General features: G+C 44.6%; 1 protein-coding gene across 6 annotated transcripts in view; it reads right to left on the minus strand.

Annotated features, from left to right (window-relative positions):
• MAP7 (microtubule associated protein 7) overlaps window positions 1-20,092 on the minus strand; it is a 110,585-nt gene that overhangs the window by 67,494 nt on the left and 22,999 nt on the right. The window contains exon 1 of one of the 6 annotated variants that reach the window (XM_032183894.1): window positions 14,386-14,488. The exons of 4 other annotated variants lie outside the window; for them this stretch is intronic. In XM_032183894.1, coding sequence (XP_032039785.1) covers window positions 14,386-14,398 — 13 coding nt within the window. In that variant the 5' untranslated portion in view covers window positions 14,399-14,488. Of the gene's footprint in view, window positions 1-6,518; window positions 6,566-14,385; window positions 14,489-20,092 lie in introns of those variants that run through there. One more of the 6 variants, XM_032183893.1, reaches the window with a different exon arrangement.

Genomic DNA, 20,092 nt, shown 5'->3' on the forward strand with positions numbered 1-20,092 from the left:
TTCCTTTCCTTTTTGCCAGCTGCACTCCTCCTCCCCCTTCTCTACTGAACTGCATCCTTTGCTCTTTTCCTGATCTTACTGCCTCCTCCTCTCGTTCCTGAACCTGCTACACCTTGCACTTCTCCCACCTTTCTACTTTTTCCCCTTGTAGCTTTCTGGCCAGCTGCATTCCAACCCAAACACCTCCTCCCCACCTCTCCCTCGTGGCCTCAGATCACCTTCTCCTGCAGGTCGGTCCAGCAGTGGAGGAGAGCAAACCTCTCTGCTCAGTGTCTTAGGCGCAGGAGCAGCCTGCGGAGATGGGAAGGAGCCCGGGAAAAGTCCTGCTCAGCCCTGGCAGCTCCGGGGAGGAGCGTGCTTGCTCGATCTGTGGGCACGGCAAATCATGCGAACGCTGATGAGCCCAAAGCTTTGGTGACAAAGGGTGCGGCCTCAGTTCAACCAAAAAAAAAAAATGGACAAAAATTTAGCACTCTTATGTTTAATATGGCCCTTTTAGCTATGAGCTGACTGTGACTTGTGTTGCCAGTTTGCATAGCTTTTCATGGAGATAGGAGGAAGCATCGCTATAAAATCAAATCTCTCCTCGAAGCTTGGTGGCTTTAAACCAGCCCTGAGACTGCTATGAAGATTTTTTTCAAGAAGAAAAAAAAAAAAAAAGGCATTATTTTGTCAAGTCTCATTCTTCAGATATTGGTCCAGTTGCTGAAGATGAGAGAAATAAAGAAGTAAAAGAAGAACAGGACTTAGAAAAAGTGAAACCGGGGCTGAACCATTTAAATCTTGCAGAGGTGTAAAGAGCCTGAAGTGAGCCTCCTTCAACGGGAAATGTTATGCAACCTTAATTATTTGCCATCTGCCTTGTAAAATTCAAATCAAGCATAAGAAGGATAAAATTCTCACCCAGTTATTTTACCATGCAAAACATCTTGGTTTTACAACACCACCAGGAAAACGCTGCACAGCATTACAGCTCTTTAGCCCACAGAGGCTCTGTCTTTATTCTGGATGGAGAGGCAAGACTTTACACCTCTGAGTCTCCTACCTCCTCGCAGCAGCTTAACGGTGATGGACTGGTCAAAATAAAAATGAAGCAAAACTCTGCTATCACCAGGAGTGGAATAAATGCTGCATTTCACGAAGGGCGTCTGAGTTGTCCTTCAGAGACAATGAGAACGCGTTAACAGTAATTTATACAGTGGTTGGGTCTCTGTCTTTAATGTTTTACAAGGATTGCTAGACTAAACCACAGCATACCGTGTGTATCTTCAGAACTTTTTATAGAATATGTTCTTGGCACGGATTCTCTTGTTTGGTCAACAAAAATGGAGAAAAATGTGATTGTCAAGTGAGAGCATTCGTTGCAAGCGGCTCAACTGTGCCACCAGAATATGCCCAAACTTTATCTAATCCTTTGTAATGAGCATTAAGTGCTCCATTTCAGCATCACATAAAGATGTATAGATTACAAAATGGTACCAAAAAGAGAAGAGATGCGCAACATAACGCTGCAATCTGAGTCCAGAGAGCAATGCACCCTCCACCACACTCAGTCACACTGAGTGCCCAGGCAGCCTGCTCCAGGGCCTGGCAGCCAGGGGCAACAGATCCAGTGGCTTCAGCAGGGGCGATCAGACCTCCCCTCTGTGCCCTTGGAGGGGATGGACAAGCACTGACGACTGCTTCCCCTTTGGGCAAGTCACTCGGCCGCTGTCCTCCAGCTCTTCCCTGTCCGCAGGGATAGGAGGCAGCGAGGCTGGCTGCCAGAGCCATGATGTCTTCACGTGTGCAACCACCAAACTGATCTGGCTGTGTACCAACAACAAAATAGTTCTCACAAATTACCCCCCGGATCCCCAAACAGACAACTTTGGGGCTTAACTAGATACGATCGAGTTTTTGCTTATGTGGGAGGCAGACGCCAAGGCTTGGTTACGCCGGGCCACAGAGCTGAGTCACCGCTGGCACCAGGCCAGGCGCTAGCTGCTGCCCAGGCTCCCTGCTTTGGGGTGGTGGAAGTGATCTCCAAAATGGCCTTTCCTAGAAGGCTGCCCTGCCTGAGCCATGCCCTTCTGACTCCCCTTCCACAGGGAGCCAGAGGCTATCGATGGTGCTCCAGGACGCAGACTCAAAGTGACCGACCCACAGAGGTTAAACACCAGCAAGGCCTCACTGCAATTCCAGATAGGGCCTTTGCAATTAACAGAGCCTCACCGACAGACAAGCCAGCACTGACAGCCCCTGCCTTCCTGCTGACCCAGACGAGCATTAAGTTGTAATCGTTCATTTCCTCTGCCTGCCTGTCCTTTAATCAAACTCCTCTTTCTGTATGCATACCTGCTGCACCACCCAACCAGACCTGGACGTTTGTGCTGGGAGCAGAATGATTTCCTCCGGAGCAGACAAGATTTGTCGCCACTTTAACCCTGGACGTCCCTTCTTGGTTAACTCATGTCTTGTCCATTTTGTCTGTGAGAGAACAGGATTTCCATGGGACCGGGCAGGCAAGAGCTTACCATTAATGAGGTCCTGAACTCCTAAACGATGAAAGCACTTGGGAATGTGACTGAAATAATATGGTACATTACCTTGTTGTTTTGTCTTTGCTCACACAACCTATGTTTTAAAGTCAATCACTAGCATATCCACACAGGCTGCAGCTGCGTAAGACAGATCACCTGGCTCTACAGCCCCCTGACAGCACAGCCAGGGAACTCAAGAACATTTTTGCCTATGCTCTGAGCAATTAGGCTTCATATCACAGACACACAACAGAGGCCGCAACAACAAGATGCACCTTGTTTCTGTCCAATACACTTTAAAACATTAGCTCCAAAAATTGAAGTGCGAGTTAGCGTAGGTTCGTAAGTGCTTACCTACTGCTGTGCCAGCTTTGCAATTAAAAAAAAAAAATCAAACTCGTCAGCACTTTTTACTTCCAATAAGCATCTCTCTTCCTCTTAATGGAATATCAGTGCCAGAAGCTGATGCAACTAGAGAGAAGCAGTCTGCAAAGCCAAGCTTTGCAAGACAGCAGTTTAAATGTTCCCTCAACCTTTACATAACCCACCCGCTCGTCTGTGAGTAGTCCAGCAGAGCATCTCCCCATGCCAATTCACTGATCACCTGCAGCAAGAACTCTCCTGGAATGCCCTGAAGCCATCTCCCAGTTCCTAGCACCAGCTGCATTGCCCGAAAGCGGCTGAAGACACCCACGAGTCCCACAGCCTGTGACTGGGGGGCTTCCTCCGGCTGCGACATGCCAGCAGCATCTCCCCTTCTCGATCAGGAGGGCTGCAGCAGACACTATTTTTTCTTCTGAAGAGACTGCACCCACACACTGCAGCACTCCGAGCCTGCAAGCTGCCTCATTCTGTCTTTGCAAATCCAGTGAGGCCACAGCTCTGCAGCTGCCTGTGGACTTCTAATTGCTCCTCACGCTGCACACATTTGTGCACGGGCATTCGAGATGCACCCCAATTCATGTCGTTTTTACAGGGAAGGTGTGAAATCCCTGGTTTGCTGAGCCCATCCTTGTGTGTTCTCTAAGCATCCCCGTGCAATCTCGAGCAGGAGTGCTGGGCCCCAGCCCAGGCCCAAGGTCACCAAAAGCAGCTCTCAGCAGAACTGGATGCAGAAGCCAGAGCTGCTGCAGAAATTGAGCGTGCCAAGCTCAAATAGCAGCCCAAATGCACCCGATATGAAGTCGGCCCCACAAGCTGCTGAGCAGTTCGCAACACTGGGCTGCTGCGGTCCCGAAGTTAAATAGCAAATGGGAAACTGCACAGGTTTCCAACGCCAGGGGGACACTTCCACCACCCTGGCCCTACCCAGTCAAATACCCAGCAGGTAAGCAGGTATCTGACTAGTTTAAATAATCTATATTTAGCAAACTCAAAAAAAAAAAAGAAAAAAACAACAACAACAACAAAAAAAAAACACACCACCTTAATAAGGAAAATTACAATAGCTAACCTCTTTTTACATAGCTTTAAGAAGAAACTGGGAAATGTTATCTGAGGGCCTAGAAAGCAGAGAAATAAGAGTATGAAAAAATAAAGCCACAAAGACGCAAGGCCTACTGATTTCTTGGTCTGGTGCCGCTGCAAAGCTGAGTAAAAATGCTAGCATCAGACACGTCCTTGGGATCTTCAGCGAGGTTGCAGGAAACAAGTGCTTGAGGAACTGGTTGTAGCTGTCAAGGTAGGACAAAGTGCTGGCCTTTCTTGCTAAATTATAGTTCTCTTCAGGACTCTCATACAATGCCAACTAATTGGGGCTGGGATTATGCTGTGTGCAATGAATGAAGTGCCCTGGCCACCATGGCTCTCCAGCAGGCTGTTGTTTAAGTTATTTTTCTACGGAAACACAATCCTTTGGCAGCTGTTGAGCATCCTGACAGCTTTAAACTGTCAGATCTTTGGGCACGGGGATCTTCGTTTGGCACCTCCAGAGCCTTGAACAACGGCCCTTGATTCCAGATGGGGCCGCATCAGTGCCATGGTGCTAAGCCAGCAAGAAAGGGTTTCGTTGCCCTTATTTTTTTTGAAATTCCAGAAGGGTCTAAGATAAAACAATCCCAAAGCCACGTGCTTTCAAACTACAAGTAATTAATAGCAATTAATATAACAGTGAACTGATATCAGTGAACTGATAATCATACCTGCATAATTAGCCGTAGGTAGTTCCTAGCGGTCACCTCCCCCTAAACAACTGTTAATTAAGAGCAGGCTAAATTTAGCTATACTAATGAACCCTCCCACTTCTGCTACAGCTAGAGAATAAAGTGACTGTAAGTAATATTCTCTAATCTGAGGTTGTAGGGAGAAAACGGACAAATCTGCATCCTACACACAAGCTTTACTTTGTCTACATTTCATTTTATGTTGATGAGACCAATAATCTCAAATCAGTGAGACTGGATCCTGAGCTGGGAGTTAGTTTTGAGACTTTTCTTCCTGAGTAAAAGTCTCCCTGATCTTTTATTTTTCCAATAAATAATGTGAAATAACAAAGTGAATTACAGCAGTCCATTTTTTCCCCGTCTTACCAGAAATTAATAAGGTGACTTTAATTTTGGTAGAACTAAAACCAGACTGGTAGAGCTTGTTCTGATTTGCAGGATGTCCATCACTTCGTTCTCCTCCCCCTTTACAGCGGAATAAAGGGGTGTATTTACGTTGCCAAAACAGTACTGTACCACCCCAAAAGTACCTAAATTGTAGAGAATGCCACAGACTGCTTGTCAGATCCCTGTTTGGCAGAAACGCAGGTAGCATGCAGCATTGCACACTCCAAAGGATGTGATTATAGGAGAAGATAACTCTGGTAATATTGTAAACTTGTAAAACATTCTAGGGACTTGTGTTATCTTCCCCTTGGAAGAGTTACTGTTATATCTGGAGGATGTGAATTTGTCTGTGATGCTCCCAGCAGATCAGTGCTAGAAGAATAATCCTCTGCGTATGTTCCAAGCGCATCTCTTAAAGACCCGTCAGTGAGTCATTTGGCCAGGAGCTAATGAACATCACAACTGGCTTTGGAAACTGTTCCTTGTCCTCAACGCCTAATCTGTGATTAGATATTGTAATGATTATTAAGGGACTGCAAGCAACCTGGGAGAAGGACACTGCACTCCAGGTTGTCCATGCATTGCACTGTACTACCGTGGGTCAGGCTCTAAGATGTATTCAATAGGGAGGTAAATAGCTTATGTACTTCCATATGTTAAATAATTTCGTCATAGCAGCAGCAAGCAAAGCTCCCACCCTACCAGCACCCCTTCCTATACCTAGCACCTGAATCTGCTTGAAGCCGAGGCACCACTCTGTGTGACTCAAGCACGTTCAGACTATTCCCCAGAGCTGGGGCTGATCTGGCTGGGGATCTGTAACTGCTGCAGAGCAGATTTCCACTTCATTCCTGTCCGATGCAATAAGACAGTAAAGTAAGTCACGAGGGCAGAAAGACAGGCAACAACTATGGCCTCCTCTGGGCTTATTAGCTACAATCAGAAGAAACTACAACAGTTAAATGGAAACAAAACCCCCCTTGAATTTCAGTAGCATCATCCAGAAAGTCCTGAATACGTACCAAGCTCACTACTGGCTAAGCATCACTGCTTAGGACTAGTTAACATTTTTCCCCAGAAAAACTTTCAAAACAAATCTTATGAGAGCTTAGTTGCCTAAACACATGCAACACCAGACAAATAATTAACTAGAAAGTGCTCATTCTTCATATTTATTTGTAAACTACTTTCAAAAGAATCCTGCCTTTTTTAACAGATACTTTGCGTGCCTGATGAGATCCAAAGCTCACCGCATTCCACTGATCGCGAGCCAGAAATGATCCCTACCACAAAACAAGCTGGGTAGGACAAAAAGCAGCGGCCACGATGCCCTTAACCCAACCCCAAAGACATGACAGCCCTTCCCCTACAGCCGCAGCAGGAGCAGCCAAGAAGCCAGCTGCATTTATGCTCCACCACCGACAGGGAACATGCCGCCAGAACTTACTGTACCGCAGCAGGCGACCCAGGTTGTCCTGCTCCATCCCACCCTTACGAGCAAATGGCTGAAAACATTTGCATTTTTGCTCCTCACCCCTCTTCTGCCTAAGCCGTGCAAGTGACCTGAAGTAATGAGCGCGGGCTGATTAATCGCTGGATGTGTTCTCTCCTGCAGCGCTGAGAGGTCAGCTGGGGTGAAAGCGGAGGGTGACACGACGCGCAACACGAAACAGCCCTGCTTTTAAGCAGCCACCTTGTTCGCTGAACCAGCCACAAACCAAGGAAGATTTCTTTTCAGTGCATGCACTCAGGCTTACACGGACTGGTTGGGAAACAGTTGCTGAGCAGAACTGACTCAGAAGATGGAGAAAAAGCCTTTTGCGGGCCTCCCCTCCCTAAGGCTAAGTGCTTAACAGCGTATTAAAAATGCAGACATCTTAGTGCAGATTTCTAAGGATTTCTCTCCATTTACGTAACAGCTGGCAGCTCGCTCCTCGGTGGCTGAGGGCTTGCTTGTTTTGGTTGATTTTTCTAGCCTTCATTAAACCATCTGCAAGAGCTCCTGCCTTTACAGCTTTGGGTGTGGAGGAAGGACGAGCAAACGCAGCTCCCCCTAACAGCCACAGACATCGTCAGCAAACTGCAGGGGATGGGGCCAGCGACGTAGCAAACTGCAGCAACCATCCCAAGATGGTTTCGTCTGAGACTGCATTTCAAAAATGCAGATTTCTATGCTTCCAACAGTTTGATTTTGTTACGGGACAACTGAAGCTCTCATTATTTAAAATATATATATTAATGATGATAAGCAAATGGAGTACCACTGTACCACTAATTTCAGTGTGAGATTTCCAGGAGCACTTCATGTTATGCTGATGTTGACGAGCTGGAGACTAAACCCAATAGGAACAGAGTAAGGCATCACTGAGTTAAATCAGAAAACTTACAGTTTTTAACCAACAACCAATAAATATTTTCTTCTCCTACCCCAAAGCAGGTCCCCCTTGCTTCCACGTGGTAGAAAAAATTTATTGTCAAGAGATTTCAGCTCCGACAGTCCCTAACGGACTGCCCAAAGTCCCAAAAGCTAACGCTGAATTCATTTCTAGTTTTGCCATCAGTAATATCATACCTTGTCTTACCATAAAACTAGCTACAGAGTGAGTAGGAGAGCTTTGAATCCAGCAAGGTGATTATACAATCGAGTTTTTCCAAGGTATATAATTACCAAATTCTTAAATCACTTATTTAGGAGGCTGTAACAAGAGAAGGCATGCAGGCAGGCAGAGTTGTGTAGATGAAGCAATGTAAATGTTAATTAAAAGCGCTGGAGAAGGAAATCACACAATCACTCTGCATTAGCATGTGAGCCCCAGGCCTAATCACCATGTGGCAGGGAAAAGAGAGCGGAAAGCAGAGCCCAGGCTTGGGAAAGGGACAAGAGAGGGTCAGGTTTTTTACTGCTGTTTCCTGTCCTCACCCCTTCCACATCCTCCTCCGTGCCCAGGAGACAGGAATAGCGGCCTTTAACAAAAAAAGGGCAGAAGCTGATGCACATTTTACGCTACAGCAGCCTCGGGAGGCTCTGTGGCCACTGTGCCAGCCAGCTGCGAGGCTGAAGCAGCAAGGAAAGACCCCGATGGACATAACCTCTGCTTCCCTGTCTTGTGTTTTTATTTAACAGATGCTTCTATTATTGCAAATGAACATATTTCACCACGACTCGAATGCACGAAGAGCTTTGTCCCAGGACAGACGAGCAGGCTTTGCAGACCGTGGTCACAGACCCTGCTCCAGGCTGACAAGCGGAACGAGGCCACGCTCCTGCCTGTAAGTTTGCAGGCCCTGCGGTGTCCGGGGGCACACCTTCATGAAGCACCAGGAGTTCGGGGACGCTGGCTACGAGGCTTGTAGGACCGGGTGTCTCTCAGCAACTGTGTGAAAGCTGCAGAAAGTGACTACCTGGAGCCTCAGCCTTGCTTACAGGTCATGTTTAGGCGTATCGTTTCGAAGCCTGCTGCAGTCATACGGAATGTCGTCTGTGCTTCCCCGCGGATGCATTCAGGCTATTAAAGTCTGCAAGATTAAGAGCTATATTTGCATTCAGTACAGCTGAAGGAAAGACTTGGTTATGATTTAATTAAAGGTAATAAATTCCCCCATCCAAATCTGTCCTCGTGAGACTACCAGCACTCCTGTACCTTTGCATAAGCATAGGCTAAAGCAGCAGAGATTTATTTTTTTTTTTAATAACCACACAAAACAAAAACACTCTTCAGCACAAACACACTTTATTTTCATCAGCTAAAAGAACACAAATCAACCGTGGCTGTAGCAGTATCAAGTCATTTCACGAGAACCCAGTTTCCGAACTACTCGTTGGGCAGGCCCAGCAGCAATCCTTCTTGTTCAGGATGTTCCTGGGGGCTGTAAGAGCACCAGGGCTCCCACTCCCTGCCCCACATCCCTCCTAATGCGCTCCGTGCTTGCTCTGCAGTTCGCTGCAGCTGTCAGCTGAAGCTGCATTAAGAAATGGAGAGCAGGGCACGTCACCAAGTTGAAAAGCTCCCTCTCGGTAAAACGAGCGGAGAGAAAAACATTGTGTCACATCACCAGCTTTTGGGAGATTAAATCTAGCATGTGCCAACGCGCCTAACAGCAACCTGTCACTGAAGTCCAGAGAAACTCAGCTTCCCAAGTGAATGCATCTCCAAGATCAGCTCACACCTCCCACACGCCCTCCTATGAGCTGCCCGGTTATCCTACATTTTAACCAGAACGCAGAAACACTCCCAGCACACTAAGGCATGTTTTCATGTAGGTCTCGCTAAGAAGACACCAAACAAAATGTAATGTGTCATCAATAAGCTCGGTATTTATACGCTTGCTGCTTTTTCCAAGCACTATTTGTAGGTCTGAGAACAATAAACTAAGAACACTAAAGCAGGCTTTGCAGTAAGAGCCTTAGAAGCACCAGATACTGTGAGCTGCCAGTTTCAAGGACTTCTTCAGCTTTCCGTAAAGAATCCGACATCTCTTGAAGAACTTCCACATTCTAGTATACATTTTGTGCTTCAGCTCCTCGAGTGCTGCAGCTGGTAGGAAGGTTGGTGAGAAGGCAGGCACAAGCACTGGGCATCCCCACGGAGAGCTGGCAGCAGCACAGCAGAGGGACACACGCATCCTCGGAGCAGCTGGGCTGTGCCCAGCGGGGCTGCAGGGCAGGATGCGCCCCTTTGAAACGTACACACCACGAGGATGGAGAGCAGAACAGCCAAAGCAGATCCTTGTAGCTGTGGCATTTTGTGGCAAGCTGGGCAAAGGCAGTTAGTTTTGCATTTGGATGGGGCAGGGCAACCTCTGGTTAACTGCTGGGATCCACCTGGGATACATTTTAGCCACTGAGTGACTGTGCTGTGAAAACTGAAGTGTGTGTCAACACTTTGACTTCCCATTCGCTTGCATCCTTTTACCATTAAAAAAGCAGGAAGCAAGCACACTGAAATAGTATGCCCTTTCTCTATTAATCACCAACTGCGTTAAATTACTTCCAGTTATCTGGACAAGAACACCACCACTTTGTCACCATCTCTGGAGACATTACAGTACTTCTAGTCCTATAGACAGCCGAAGGACAGATGGCTTTTTTTTTTCAAAAAATAAAAAACCAGTATGCTCCGAAACCAACACCGACACCTTCCTCCTCACCTCAGCCCTGTCCCCCAGACCCTGCCTGGGTTATCCTTGCATTTACCTCAAACAATAACTTGAGTTTGAATCCTGCCTTCACTTAGGCAGCTCAAGTGATTACAGGATTTGAAGTTAAAGAAAGACCTGAGCTTCCTGTCTTTCTTCCTGCACATGAAAGAAGTTCAGGGATGGTTAGTTACCACTAACTTCCATATTCCAGCGTAGCACAGAAAAGGATGAGATAGTGCACGAACTACAAGAAATAAAATTAACAGACAAATCAAAATCCAGAGGCATCCACAGCTCTCACACGTAAATACTGAAGACTTTTTTGTTGTTAAATCAGGAAAGCAAACTGTTGCATAAGTCCACGTGCTTTGTGCTTTTACATTACTTTTTTTTAAATACAAGTCTGAAATAGGTTGTCACCTGCAGGTCAGTGATGCATCCCTTTGTCATGACATTGGTTTCGACATCAGGTAGAAGCCCAAATCCTAGCGTGGGATTTTAACTCACTGTAGCCATCTGTTTCAAGAGGATTATATGGATTTTTTTAAAGTGCTAGACACGTTAAAAATAGCAGACAGTGGTTTCAAATGCTTTTTCAGCTTCCTTGTGTTAAAAATACCACCTAAGCTTGAAAGTCAAAGATACATGACCCTATTAATCTGCCGTGCCCATTGATGTCCTGTGATATCTTAAAAACCCACAAACATAATATTCTAAAAATAGATATGTACAAGTAGCAGCCATTTATTAAGACCTTTACATTTGTTTTTCTTGCCTACAGGAAGCATATAAAATCACCAGCTAAGCTTCAGCTATGCACAGGATTTCATTTAAGAGCATAATTTCTAAAATGGTACAATTTAAAAGACCGGATTTTTTTTTTTTTTTTCCAGGTAGCTTAATGCTGAAGTTTTCCAAAGAACATTTGTTACCAAATCTCAACGTGTCGTTTTGCTTCATGCACTTACCGCACACTTCTGAGGAACAACAAGCTGCACACTCATTTCATTCAGGTGCCTGAATAAATAACTTTTTCTCTAATACGTTCTGCTGCTGAGCAACATGAGTATTTCAAGTCTTCTGTTGCTTAGAGAAGAAAAAAAAAAATCCATGCAGGAAGACTAATTTTGGTTCCTTTGCTTCAGATGCCTGAAACAGATCTGAGTTGGCGCCTGTTCTGCATACATTGGAAAAAAATGTCTTTCATCCTATTTCTATGACAGAGAAAAGAGCAACGAACTACACCACTCATATTCTGATCTACAGATTCTTATTTTATTTTACTTACTTTTTGAGCAAGGAACCTGTACATCTTTTTGTAGGAAAACGAGAAGGAAGGAAAGAAGCATTGTCATTCCCACTTGATCAAACAGTTTGTTCAGTTATTTGGGGTGCACAGTGGGCTTCTCACCCTCCTAACATCACCTTACTCTAACCCCAACCAAGAATGCTACAAGGGAAGCTAGACTCCACGACACAATTCCTCATTTTGAGAGGTAACAACAAAGAGACAAACCTTCTATTTCATAGTAATGGCACCTTCAGCTGCCCCTGCTCAATGCCATCTTTCTGCTTATATGGATCTGCTTTGCAGCTGTGCGGCAGGAAGAAATGAGGGAAAGGAGGAGAAACTCTAGGAAATACATTCACAAGAACGTTACTATGTGCAAATCTATTCCAAGTCTTTTCTTTTTTCCCCTCCTTCCTGCATAATCTCGACCCCTGCTTTTATATCCCATTTACAAATTTTGGTCCCTGTACATACATTTTACAAACTGTAGCAAGTCTGGTTTTATACCACTGCTTACAAGTACATCACAGCAGTGGATAATAGCAAGAGAAGTCTAACGCCTCACTTGGTAGTATTTTCTTACAAGAAACACTGAAGAAATTGATACCAGCCCCATATTTATCTTTCGTAATAAAAAAAGCCCCCCCAAACAGGAATTTCCTGTTTAATTAGGTAATTTGACAATTATGTTCCAGTTTATTTTGAAAAATAACCAGTTAAAGGAATTATATCAACGTAAGCCCTAACAGCCTACAGGCTTGCTCTGTTTTCTATCAATTCTCCGATCAAAGCCCTGTAACAAAATCCTGTCTCTGTTTACATCCTTCAATTTTTTTTTTTTATTACACCAGACTTCCCTATCTGTATTGCAACATCATCTGATTGCTGCAGAATTCCACTGCTTTTGCAACCTACATTAGTAACTCCGACAAACTCATTTTCCAAAGACTTTGGCAGTGATACAACAGATTGAAGCCTTTCCCACCTGAAGGTCCTACTTACATTGCAGTGTGGGTGGTGGTCTCAGCTTGCAGCCACAGTTTGTTCACCTCCCAGCTACTCCACAGCCCAGCACCCCCTTGTTTCCCTGCCTAAATCCTCCATTCCCAAGAGGAAAGGGCTACAACCTAAGCTCAAGAATGAAAACAGGAGACTCTTATAGCCGTCAAGGCAAAAAGCCAAGTGTATGCGTACACTAATGAGTTATTAGATAGTGCTAGCAATCCTTTATTTCCAGGAGCACTAAGTTTCACCACCCTCCCTTAACCAAACGCATCCAAAAAACCCTCCAGATGATTCACTGCCGTAATTTGATTTGGAGGTTATTAAGGAACTTTCCACTCAATCCACTTTCAGAACAAGGCTGATATGACAGCCATGATTTACGCAGATGGCGGTGGCAGACATCAGATCAGGCACCACGACACGAGGCTACACCTGGAGCTGCTGCCCCCTCCATCTCCACCTCTCCACATCAGCTCCAGAGCCCTGCATGCCAGGCACCAATGGACAAAAACAAACAAAAAGCCACGGCTGCATCTGGCACCAGGGGTACAGAGGGCAACACCACAAAGGGAAATAAGGGCCCAGTGATGATGTCATACATATAAAGCATGACAGCATCAAGCCAACATTAAATATCAGGATACTCTTAGGTATGTTAAGTAGCACTTGCCATAGCACAGGAAAAAAGAAATTTTTTTTAATTCATATTAATGAATCAAATGCATTTTCTTTTATTATTTCAGAGACAGCTGTCAGCAAACAAAACAGACACCATCATGGCACGGCCCACAGTTTATGGCAGAACAGCTCTGCCTGAGAGCTTACAGAGTAAACACACCAGGCGACCACTGAAGAGGAAAACAGGCATGCTGCACGACCAAATGAGACAGCAAAAAAAAGCATCTTCATCTCAGAGAGCAAATTTACTAATTTTTAAATAATTTTGCTAGGCTTAGTCACCAGAAAATAAGCTAAGTGCTAATAAATGGAAAAACACAAAATAATACTCTTGCTTCCATGCTCTGCATGTACAAACTTGAATAACTAAAAAGATTAAGAGTCGTGAGTTGCAAAAAGCTCTGCTAATTCCTCATGGGAAGTAACTCCTCTCACAGAGCTTTCTCACCACAGAACATCCTTCTCCAGTTGTCTTGCCCAGGGCAGCTGAAGAAAAGGAAATGTTCTCATGCCAAAGTTACTACAACACAATATCCCAACCCCAAAAAACAGTAGCTGTTTTTGCAACCACAGTCCTTCACTTATATAAAAGATTTCATTACAGATAGGCAGGTCCCTTCCTGTTTTGCATATTACCATCCTCTATATCCAGCAGTCTCACAAATTTGACATTAAAATTAATTAAACTGACTGAACGGTGTTGTGCAAAAGTAGATATCTACACTATATATCCAGAGTATACCTACTTAGAGTCCAGAGTTGACTAAAAGAAGCCTGGTGCTTTGGAAAACAATCAGTATTGTGTAGACAGTTATACAAAGCAGGTACTAAAGAAGGCAGCAATTCAAGTTTCTCATGCTTTTAAAGCAGAATAGCGACATATCATCAAAACAGTCCCTTTTGAGCTATAAAACATCCCAAAATAACTTTGCTGCTTGCTGTTATCATTGACTGCATAAACCTCCCATTAGATAATGTATCCTGGAAAATCAAAATCAAAAGATCACTGCACTCGGATTACTCTTCCCCAGCCCCCTTATCACATCAGACTCTTTAAAAATTAATCAGAAATTAAAGTAAATAGGGAAAAAGACTAAATGTACTCCCTGGCTAGAGATAACTGAGTTTTCTCTTCAAAAATTCTAATTGGGAAGCCATCTGAAAGGATTATTTCTGGAAATACGAAGGGTGAGCTGCTTACCTATTTCATCCATTATATTCAGCACTGTACATTCGCTAGCACTGCAGAGGTCTACTGCGAGTCCATAGCATGATCCGTATCACCTCATCCGCACGGCTTCGCTCAGCCTCCTACCCTACATTTAAAAAAATTCAGGCTGGCAATTATGCAAGCTGGGAGGAGAAAGAAGGAGACTTCACGGAAAGAAAAGGTGCAGCCTCAGGAACCGTGAAGGCGCATACCATCAAAACAGCCCTTTGAGGTCAAATCTGACCCGCTCTCACCATTTCTGGCCCAACAACTGATCAAAACGGAGTTTGCCACATCCACAGCATCATGAGATTATATACGAGGGCAGGGAGGGGGAGAAGTCTGCTGAGTACTTCCCTGTGCTCTGCGTCAGTAGATTTGGGCTTAGCCCCTGCTAAGCAGCTCAAGCCGCCGGTTATTGGTGCCGGCAGCTGCCTACCACACTGCCCCACTTCCATCGCGCCGCACGCCGCCGGGAGGGAGGCCTCGGCCAGCCAGCTCCAGCCTGCCCCCACGTAACACGGAGAAGTAGGGCAGCAGAGCCTCCACGTCTGCCTTGGACGGGCCTTCATCCTTTTAAAATGACTCCCTGAAAATTTCAGACAGCTTCCTGCAAGGATCACCTCACAGCAATACTAAGAAATACTAAGAAACCCACGACGCATTTCAAGATAAACAAAATAAATAAAGATGGAATCTTGCGTTAGCGAAGGATTTTTGCACATGTACACATGCAGACTGCTCTCCTAGGTATGTCCAAGATTTTAGTATTGAAGCTTTATGGCACCTGGCATTTTGTGGGCATTGGCAATTCTTGATGTGCTTCTATTGGCTCGATAACAAATGAGCCTTTTCAACGTGCCCAGTGCGATCACTGATGGCAATACTTTGTCCACTGCCTAGCAAGTCAGTTACTAGCAACTTGACAATGGCTACATTACTTTCTTCATCCTCAGGAAAAATAAATAAATAAATAAATAAGTTAAAAAAAAAGTATTCAAACTAAAAGAAATACCTCTGAAAGAATGTCACGTTTTTTTATATGATGTTTTACATATGAGTATTTCACACCTTACAGTGCGAAGTATTATGGCTAAACATAATTCTCTTATGAAATTCCCTTATCATGAAAATTCAAGTACGTAACAAAGTAATAAAGATTGGATTCGGATCTTTAGCCCTCCCATTTCAACACCTCCAGCGTTACAAACACTCTGGCTCCACATCATGAGTTTGTTAAACCAAACCAGTGGCACACGAGGGCTACCTCCTGCGGGTGCTGTGCCTGCTGCCCCACGGCCGTACCCTCAGGAAGGCCTCAGCGGTCAGAGCTCTGCCCTGTCAGCCCAACCAAGGGCCTGGCGAGGGGCTGGGGGCCTGATCCTGCCACAGCCTTCCCACCTACCCATCGCCAGTGGCAGCCCCTGGAGCTCTAACCCCACCTCACCTCTCACTGCTTGGATCCAGGCCTTTTCCTGAAAGCGCTTCTGTCCTCAGCCCTTTGTAGCATCTCGTTTATTCAAATTGCTGGCTCTCTGGTGCAAATCTGCTTCTTCAGCCCTGCAATTGGTACAACTGGGCCTCAGATTTGGCTGGAGGACCTGGTTACCCCATGGCCAAAAGGAGAACTGAGGCTCCAGAGCCCTTCCTGTGAAATTCAGAGCCTGAAGCCGCTTGGTTTTGTGGAACATTAGGGAGGCAGATTGCTAAACACTCTTGTCTTCAGCTTGCAACTCAAATTACAGAGTGTAAGCATCAATTATCTTTGATTATTAATAGTGAAGTTTAATTATAATTAATTATACCATCCTTGTTCTGATGACGAGCAGGTAACTTGCTCTGCAAGAGGTCCCCTTGAGGTACAGCACATATTAAAGGATGGGAAGCAAACAAACAAAAACACTTTAAAGAAAACACAACAAGCTCACTCAGAACATGTCCAAAAACAAAAAAAAACAACCACCACAACCCATTGATAGTGACTGTAAAACAGAACTGAAAATCTGAAGAGAGAACAGGTTAAACCAAGCTCTTTGCTACAGTGATTCTAAAAATAAAAACCAGTGTTTGTGTATTCTGATAGATTCACATTGCTGTTTGGATCATAAGGCCTGAGGACGTAAAAGCTATTCTCTTACGGACACATAGGGTAAATTAACTTGCTAATTCACCCCCTAATGCACAATCCACTGAGCACACAATTACATAAAAAAGGAAAATGAAATTTCATGCAGTCAGGCAGATTAATTTGTTTGCTTTGTAACATTACGTAGAGAGCTTTTTTTTTTTTTTTTTTAATACTGATAAGTACATCTACTTTTTTTTATTATTATATATATTTTTTAAACCAAACTGCATCATTCATCCTTAAATGAGTCACATGCCCAGCATGTATGCACGGAGCATATGCCATCCTTCCCTAGCACTGCCAGACAAAAGCTACATTGCCAAAAATAGCCACACAGCGTGCTAGAGCTGCTGCAGGATGCCCTAGATACATTTAGGGCAGGAAGACTGAGCAGCCCTGCCTCAAGGAAGGGTTAGACGCTAGCCTTCATAATGGGCCAGGACTGGAAAGAGGGAAGAAGCTGAATTTATACCTCTGAAGTTAATTTTTAATAAACATGATTTAGTTGAGGTTAAAAGCGACGGTCATCTGAAAGCTATTTCCATGCAGAGCTAAAATACACATGTATATGCACCAAACATAAGGGGAAAAGGGTGCATTCAAATACTTAGAATGTGCTGTTTTTATAAAAAGGCCAGGTAAAGACAAGGGTACTTGTTTGTTTCTTTTAATATTATACAGAGTTGACTCTACAGGAGTACAGTCCCAAGATTTGATGGGTGTTTTCTTTATTCGGTTTCATAATTTTTTATTTTTAATTTTTAATGTGGTTTCCTCCTACTTTTCTCTTTCTGCAGAGATTAGGAAAAGCTAACGGCTGATGTATTTCCACTTCAGGTAAGACCAGGTAAGAAGCTGGATGAGCTGAATAAGTCAGGACCAGTGTGGTAAGTGTTCAGAGGGACCAAAGATGGGTCACGCACCTTGGAGTGCCAGACCGGCCCCTCGTCAAACATCAGGCTAACTCGTGTTTTGTCTTCTCCAGCACCTCAGTGCTCTGCCAAGTGCACTGGAGGCAGCCCCTGGAGCTGAGGAGAGGAGAGCCCCAGCTCTGCAGCGAGACGCGCAGGGCAGAGGACAGCAGCCGGTGGCTCTGGCGCTACCCCCGCCTCACCTCCTGGAGGCAGGGAGCGCAGGCCGGGCGCGGAGATCGCTGCCTGTATCAAGTGACCGAGACAAAATGGATTTCCCCGGATTAGCAGGGGATTGCCCTCCACGGGCAGGCAAGGCTTCACCTTCAGGTGAAGCAGGAGGAGAAGGAGCGCAGCCTCCAGCCGCAGCATGGCTAAGCGGCAGGCCTTGCCACGGGCCTGTCACTCGAAGGGCTACCGGCCTCTCCTCCTCTCTGGAGGCTGCGCCCTCCGGGCTGCCTGGGATCACTGCAAACAGGAACAGGAGGGATTCGACTTCTCTTCAGCTCCCCAAGACAGTCTAGGGCTCCCCTGGGCTAAAGTTCAGCCCTTACAGTGTAAACATTAACCTACATTATCACAGCTTTTATCCTGCCCTCATAAAAGCTGCGGTACGATGGCGGCACTGTATTTGCTTAGTGGGCAAGCTACCGTTTTAACTCCATGCTTAACTTTCTAGACTTAACTTCCATGAAGGTTCAGCACAGAAAGTGTTGAACAGACATGAAGAGAAAGAACGGGAAATCATTCACAGGAGCTGCCGCTCCTGTTGGCCTGCATTTCTGACACAGCTACCAGGTGCCTAGGGCAGCACTGATGGAGGAGGAGGAAGCTGCTTCGGCACAAACCTGTCTACACAAAGAAAGAGAAAGGGGGCTGGCGAAAAGATGTAAAATATCAGAAAACCTGAGAATACCTGAAAAATTCAAGGATAAATTTCGATATCTTTCACTTCATCTCCCTTTAAAGCAGTACAAAATATTCTAGAGATAGCGTCTTAAAAACATTGTAAATAAGGAAATCTATTTGTCCTTGTGGTTTCCTTCACATTTCAGTCTATCAGTATTCATCAGAAGATGTTGATAAAGCATTATTTAACACAGTATTTAGGAACTTGGTCTCCCATTTCCTAAGCCTAAACCTCCTATTTGTGAGGAACAGCCTAATCCTGTGGAATTAATTAAAAACCGAAGTGTCACCACTTCCTTTGTGTCTATAAATATCTCCATAATAAAATAGCCAATCAAAAATAAAATAACTTGTATCTATCATACAAGTACAGGTTTATTATATTTTTTTTCATTGTTTGCTTATCAAAACATGAATGGATGGGTATTTTTTCATTGCTTAATTTCTGTTGATTAGCAGGCAGTCAAATTTGCAGGACTGGAAACTCCCTTGACAAGGCACATGCTCCCACTGTAGGTCCTCACCAAACTCTTTAGTGCGTTAACAGAAAAAGCTCCTGAAAACCTGAACAAATTACTCCCCCTCCCCAGCACTACCCAACCCTTACAAGTAAGAACACAACGTATTTATTTTCTGCAAAAGTCAGTATTCACTGTAGGATGAGAATAAGTGGAAGTCAGGGCTTCTTGACTGTACTGACTGTACTGTTAGCTTTGCTCCTGGCTTATTATGTGAGTTCTGCCCTTTTATCCTATTCCCTAGAAGAAAAATAATAAAGTTTTTGTTCCTGCTGCTTTTTAAAAGAGACTTTGTGAAACTCTCTCTCTTGATAGATTTATCCGGTGGTAAAAGTCACCCTTCTGGGGATCACACAGGTCTGCAACTGCATGGGTGATGTCCTAGCTCTCAGCAGCAAGCTAGTATGTAAAACACCAAGGAGCTCAATTAAATCACAGCACGGGGACTCTCAAAGCCGATATCATATGTTAAATCACTCCCCTAACCCCAAAGAACATTTTCAGAAAAGAGCTGAGTGTGATGACACAAGACCAAAAAGAACAATGTAAAGATCCCTTCTGCCCTTTTCAGTTAAATCACTTCAAGGGCTGTCCTGGAACAACCTGCTCAAGACATGCTATAGCTAGAACAACAGAACAGCAGAATAATTGGCTGGCAGAAGTGCTCCACAGTTCCTATTCCAGGAAGATGAATAATACATCTTTCTTCTAGTCCTCACAAACCATTTCCCAGGAACAAGGCTTGTATGTGACCCAGGCAGTCTGAGAAGATTCATCAGATGCTCAAGTGAGGTTATGGAATCTCCACTCCTTGGAGACCTTCAAACAGCCCTCTGTGCCCAACAGTGTGATCCAGCTGTGCAAAATAACCATCTTTACCCACAATTACACATTCAGAACTTTTAGCAAGGGGACCTGCCTCAACTATTATGAGTTATCCCAAAAATGTATGTACCTAAACAACAATGCCGGTTACACTGCTCAGTAGGAAGCTGTCAGGATAGTCACGGCTTCCACTGTTGAGCAAAATTAGGAAACTTTTAGTTGCAAGAAGTTTGCATTAAGCAGTAGAGTATTTATGATTCATTAGTAAGAATGAAACAGGGACAGAATGCAGAAGCTTGAGGCGCTGTAATTTGCAGTTAAGTAGTGTTAACAAATTAAAAATATTTCCATTTTATTACCACCACTTTGTAGTTCCTACAAATTCAGGCTAAAGAAATAAAAAGTTA

The sequence above is a fragment of the Aythya fuligula genome, chromosome 3 (genome assembly GCF_009819795.1).
Source record: "Aythya fuligula isolate bAytFul2 chromosome 3, bAytFul2.pri, whole genome shotgun sequence".
NCBI classification, from domain to species: Eukaryota; Metazoa; Chordata; class Aves; order Anseriformes; family Anatidae; genus Aythya; species Aythya fuligula.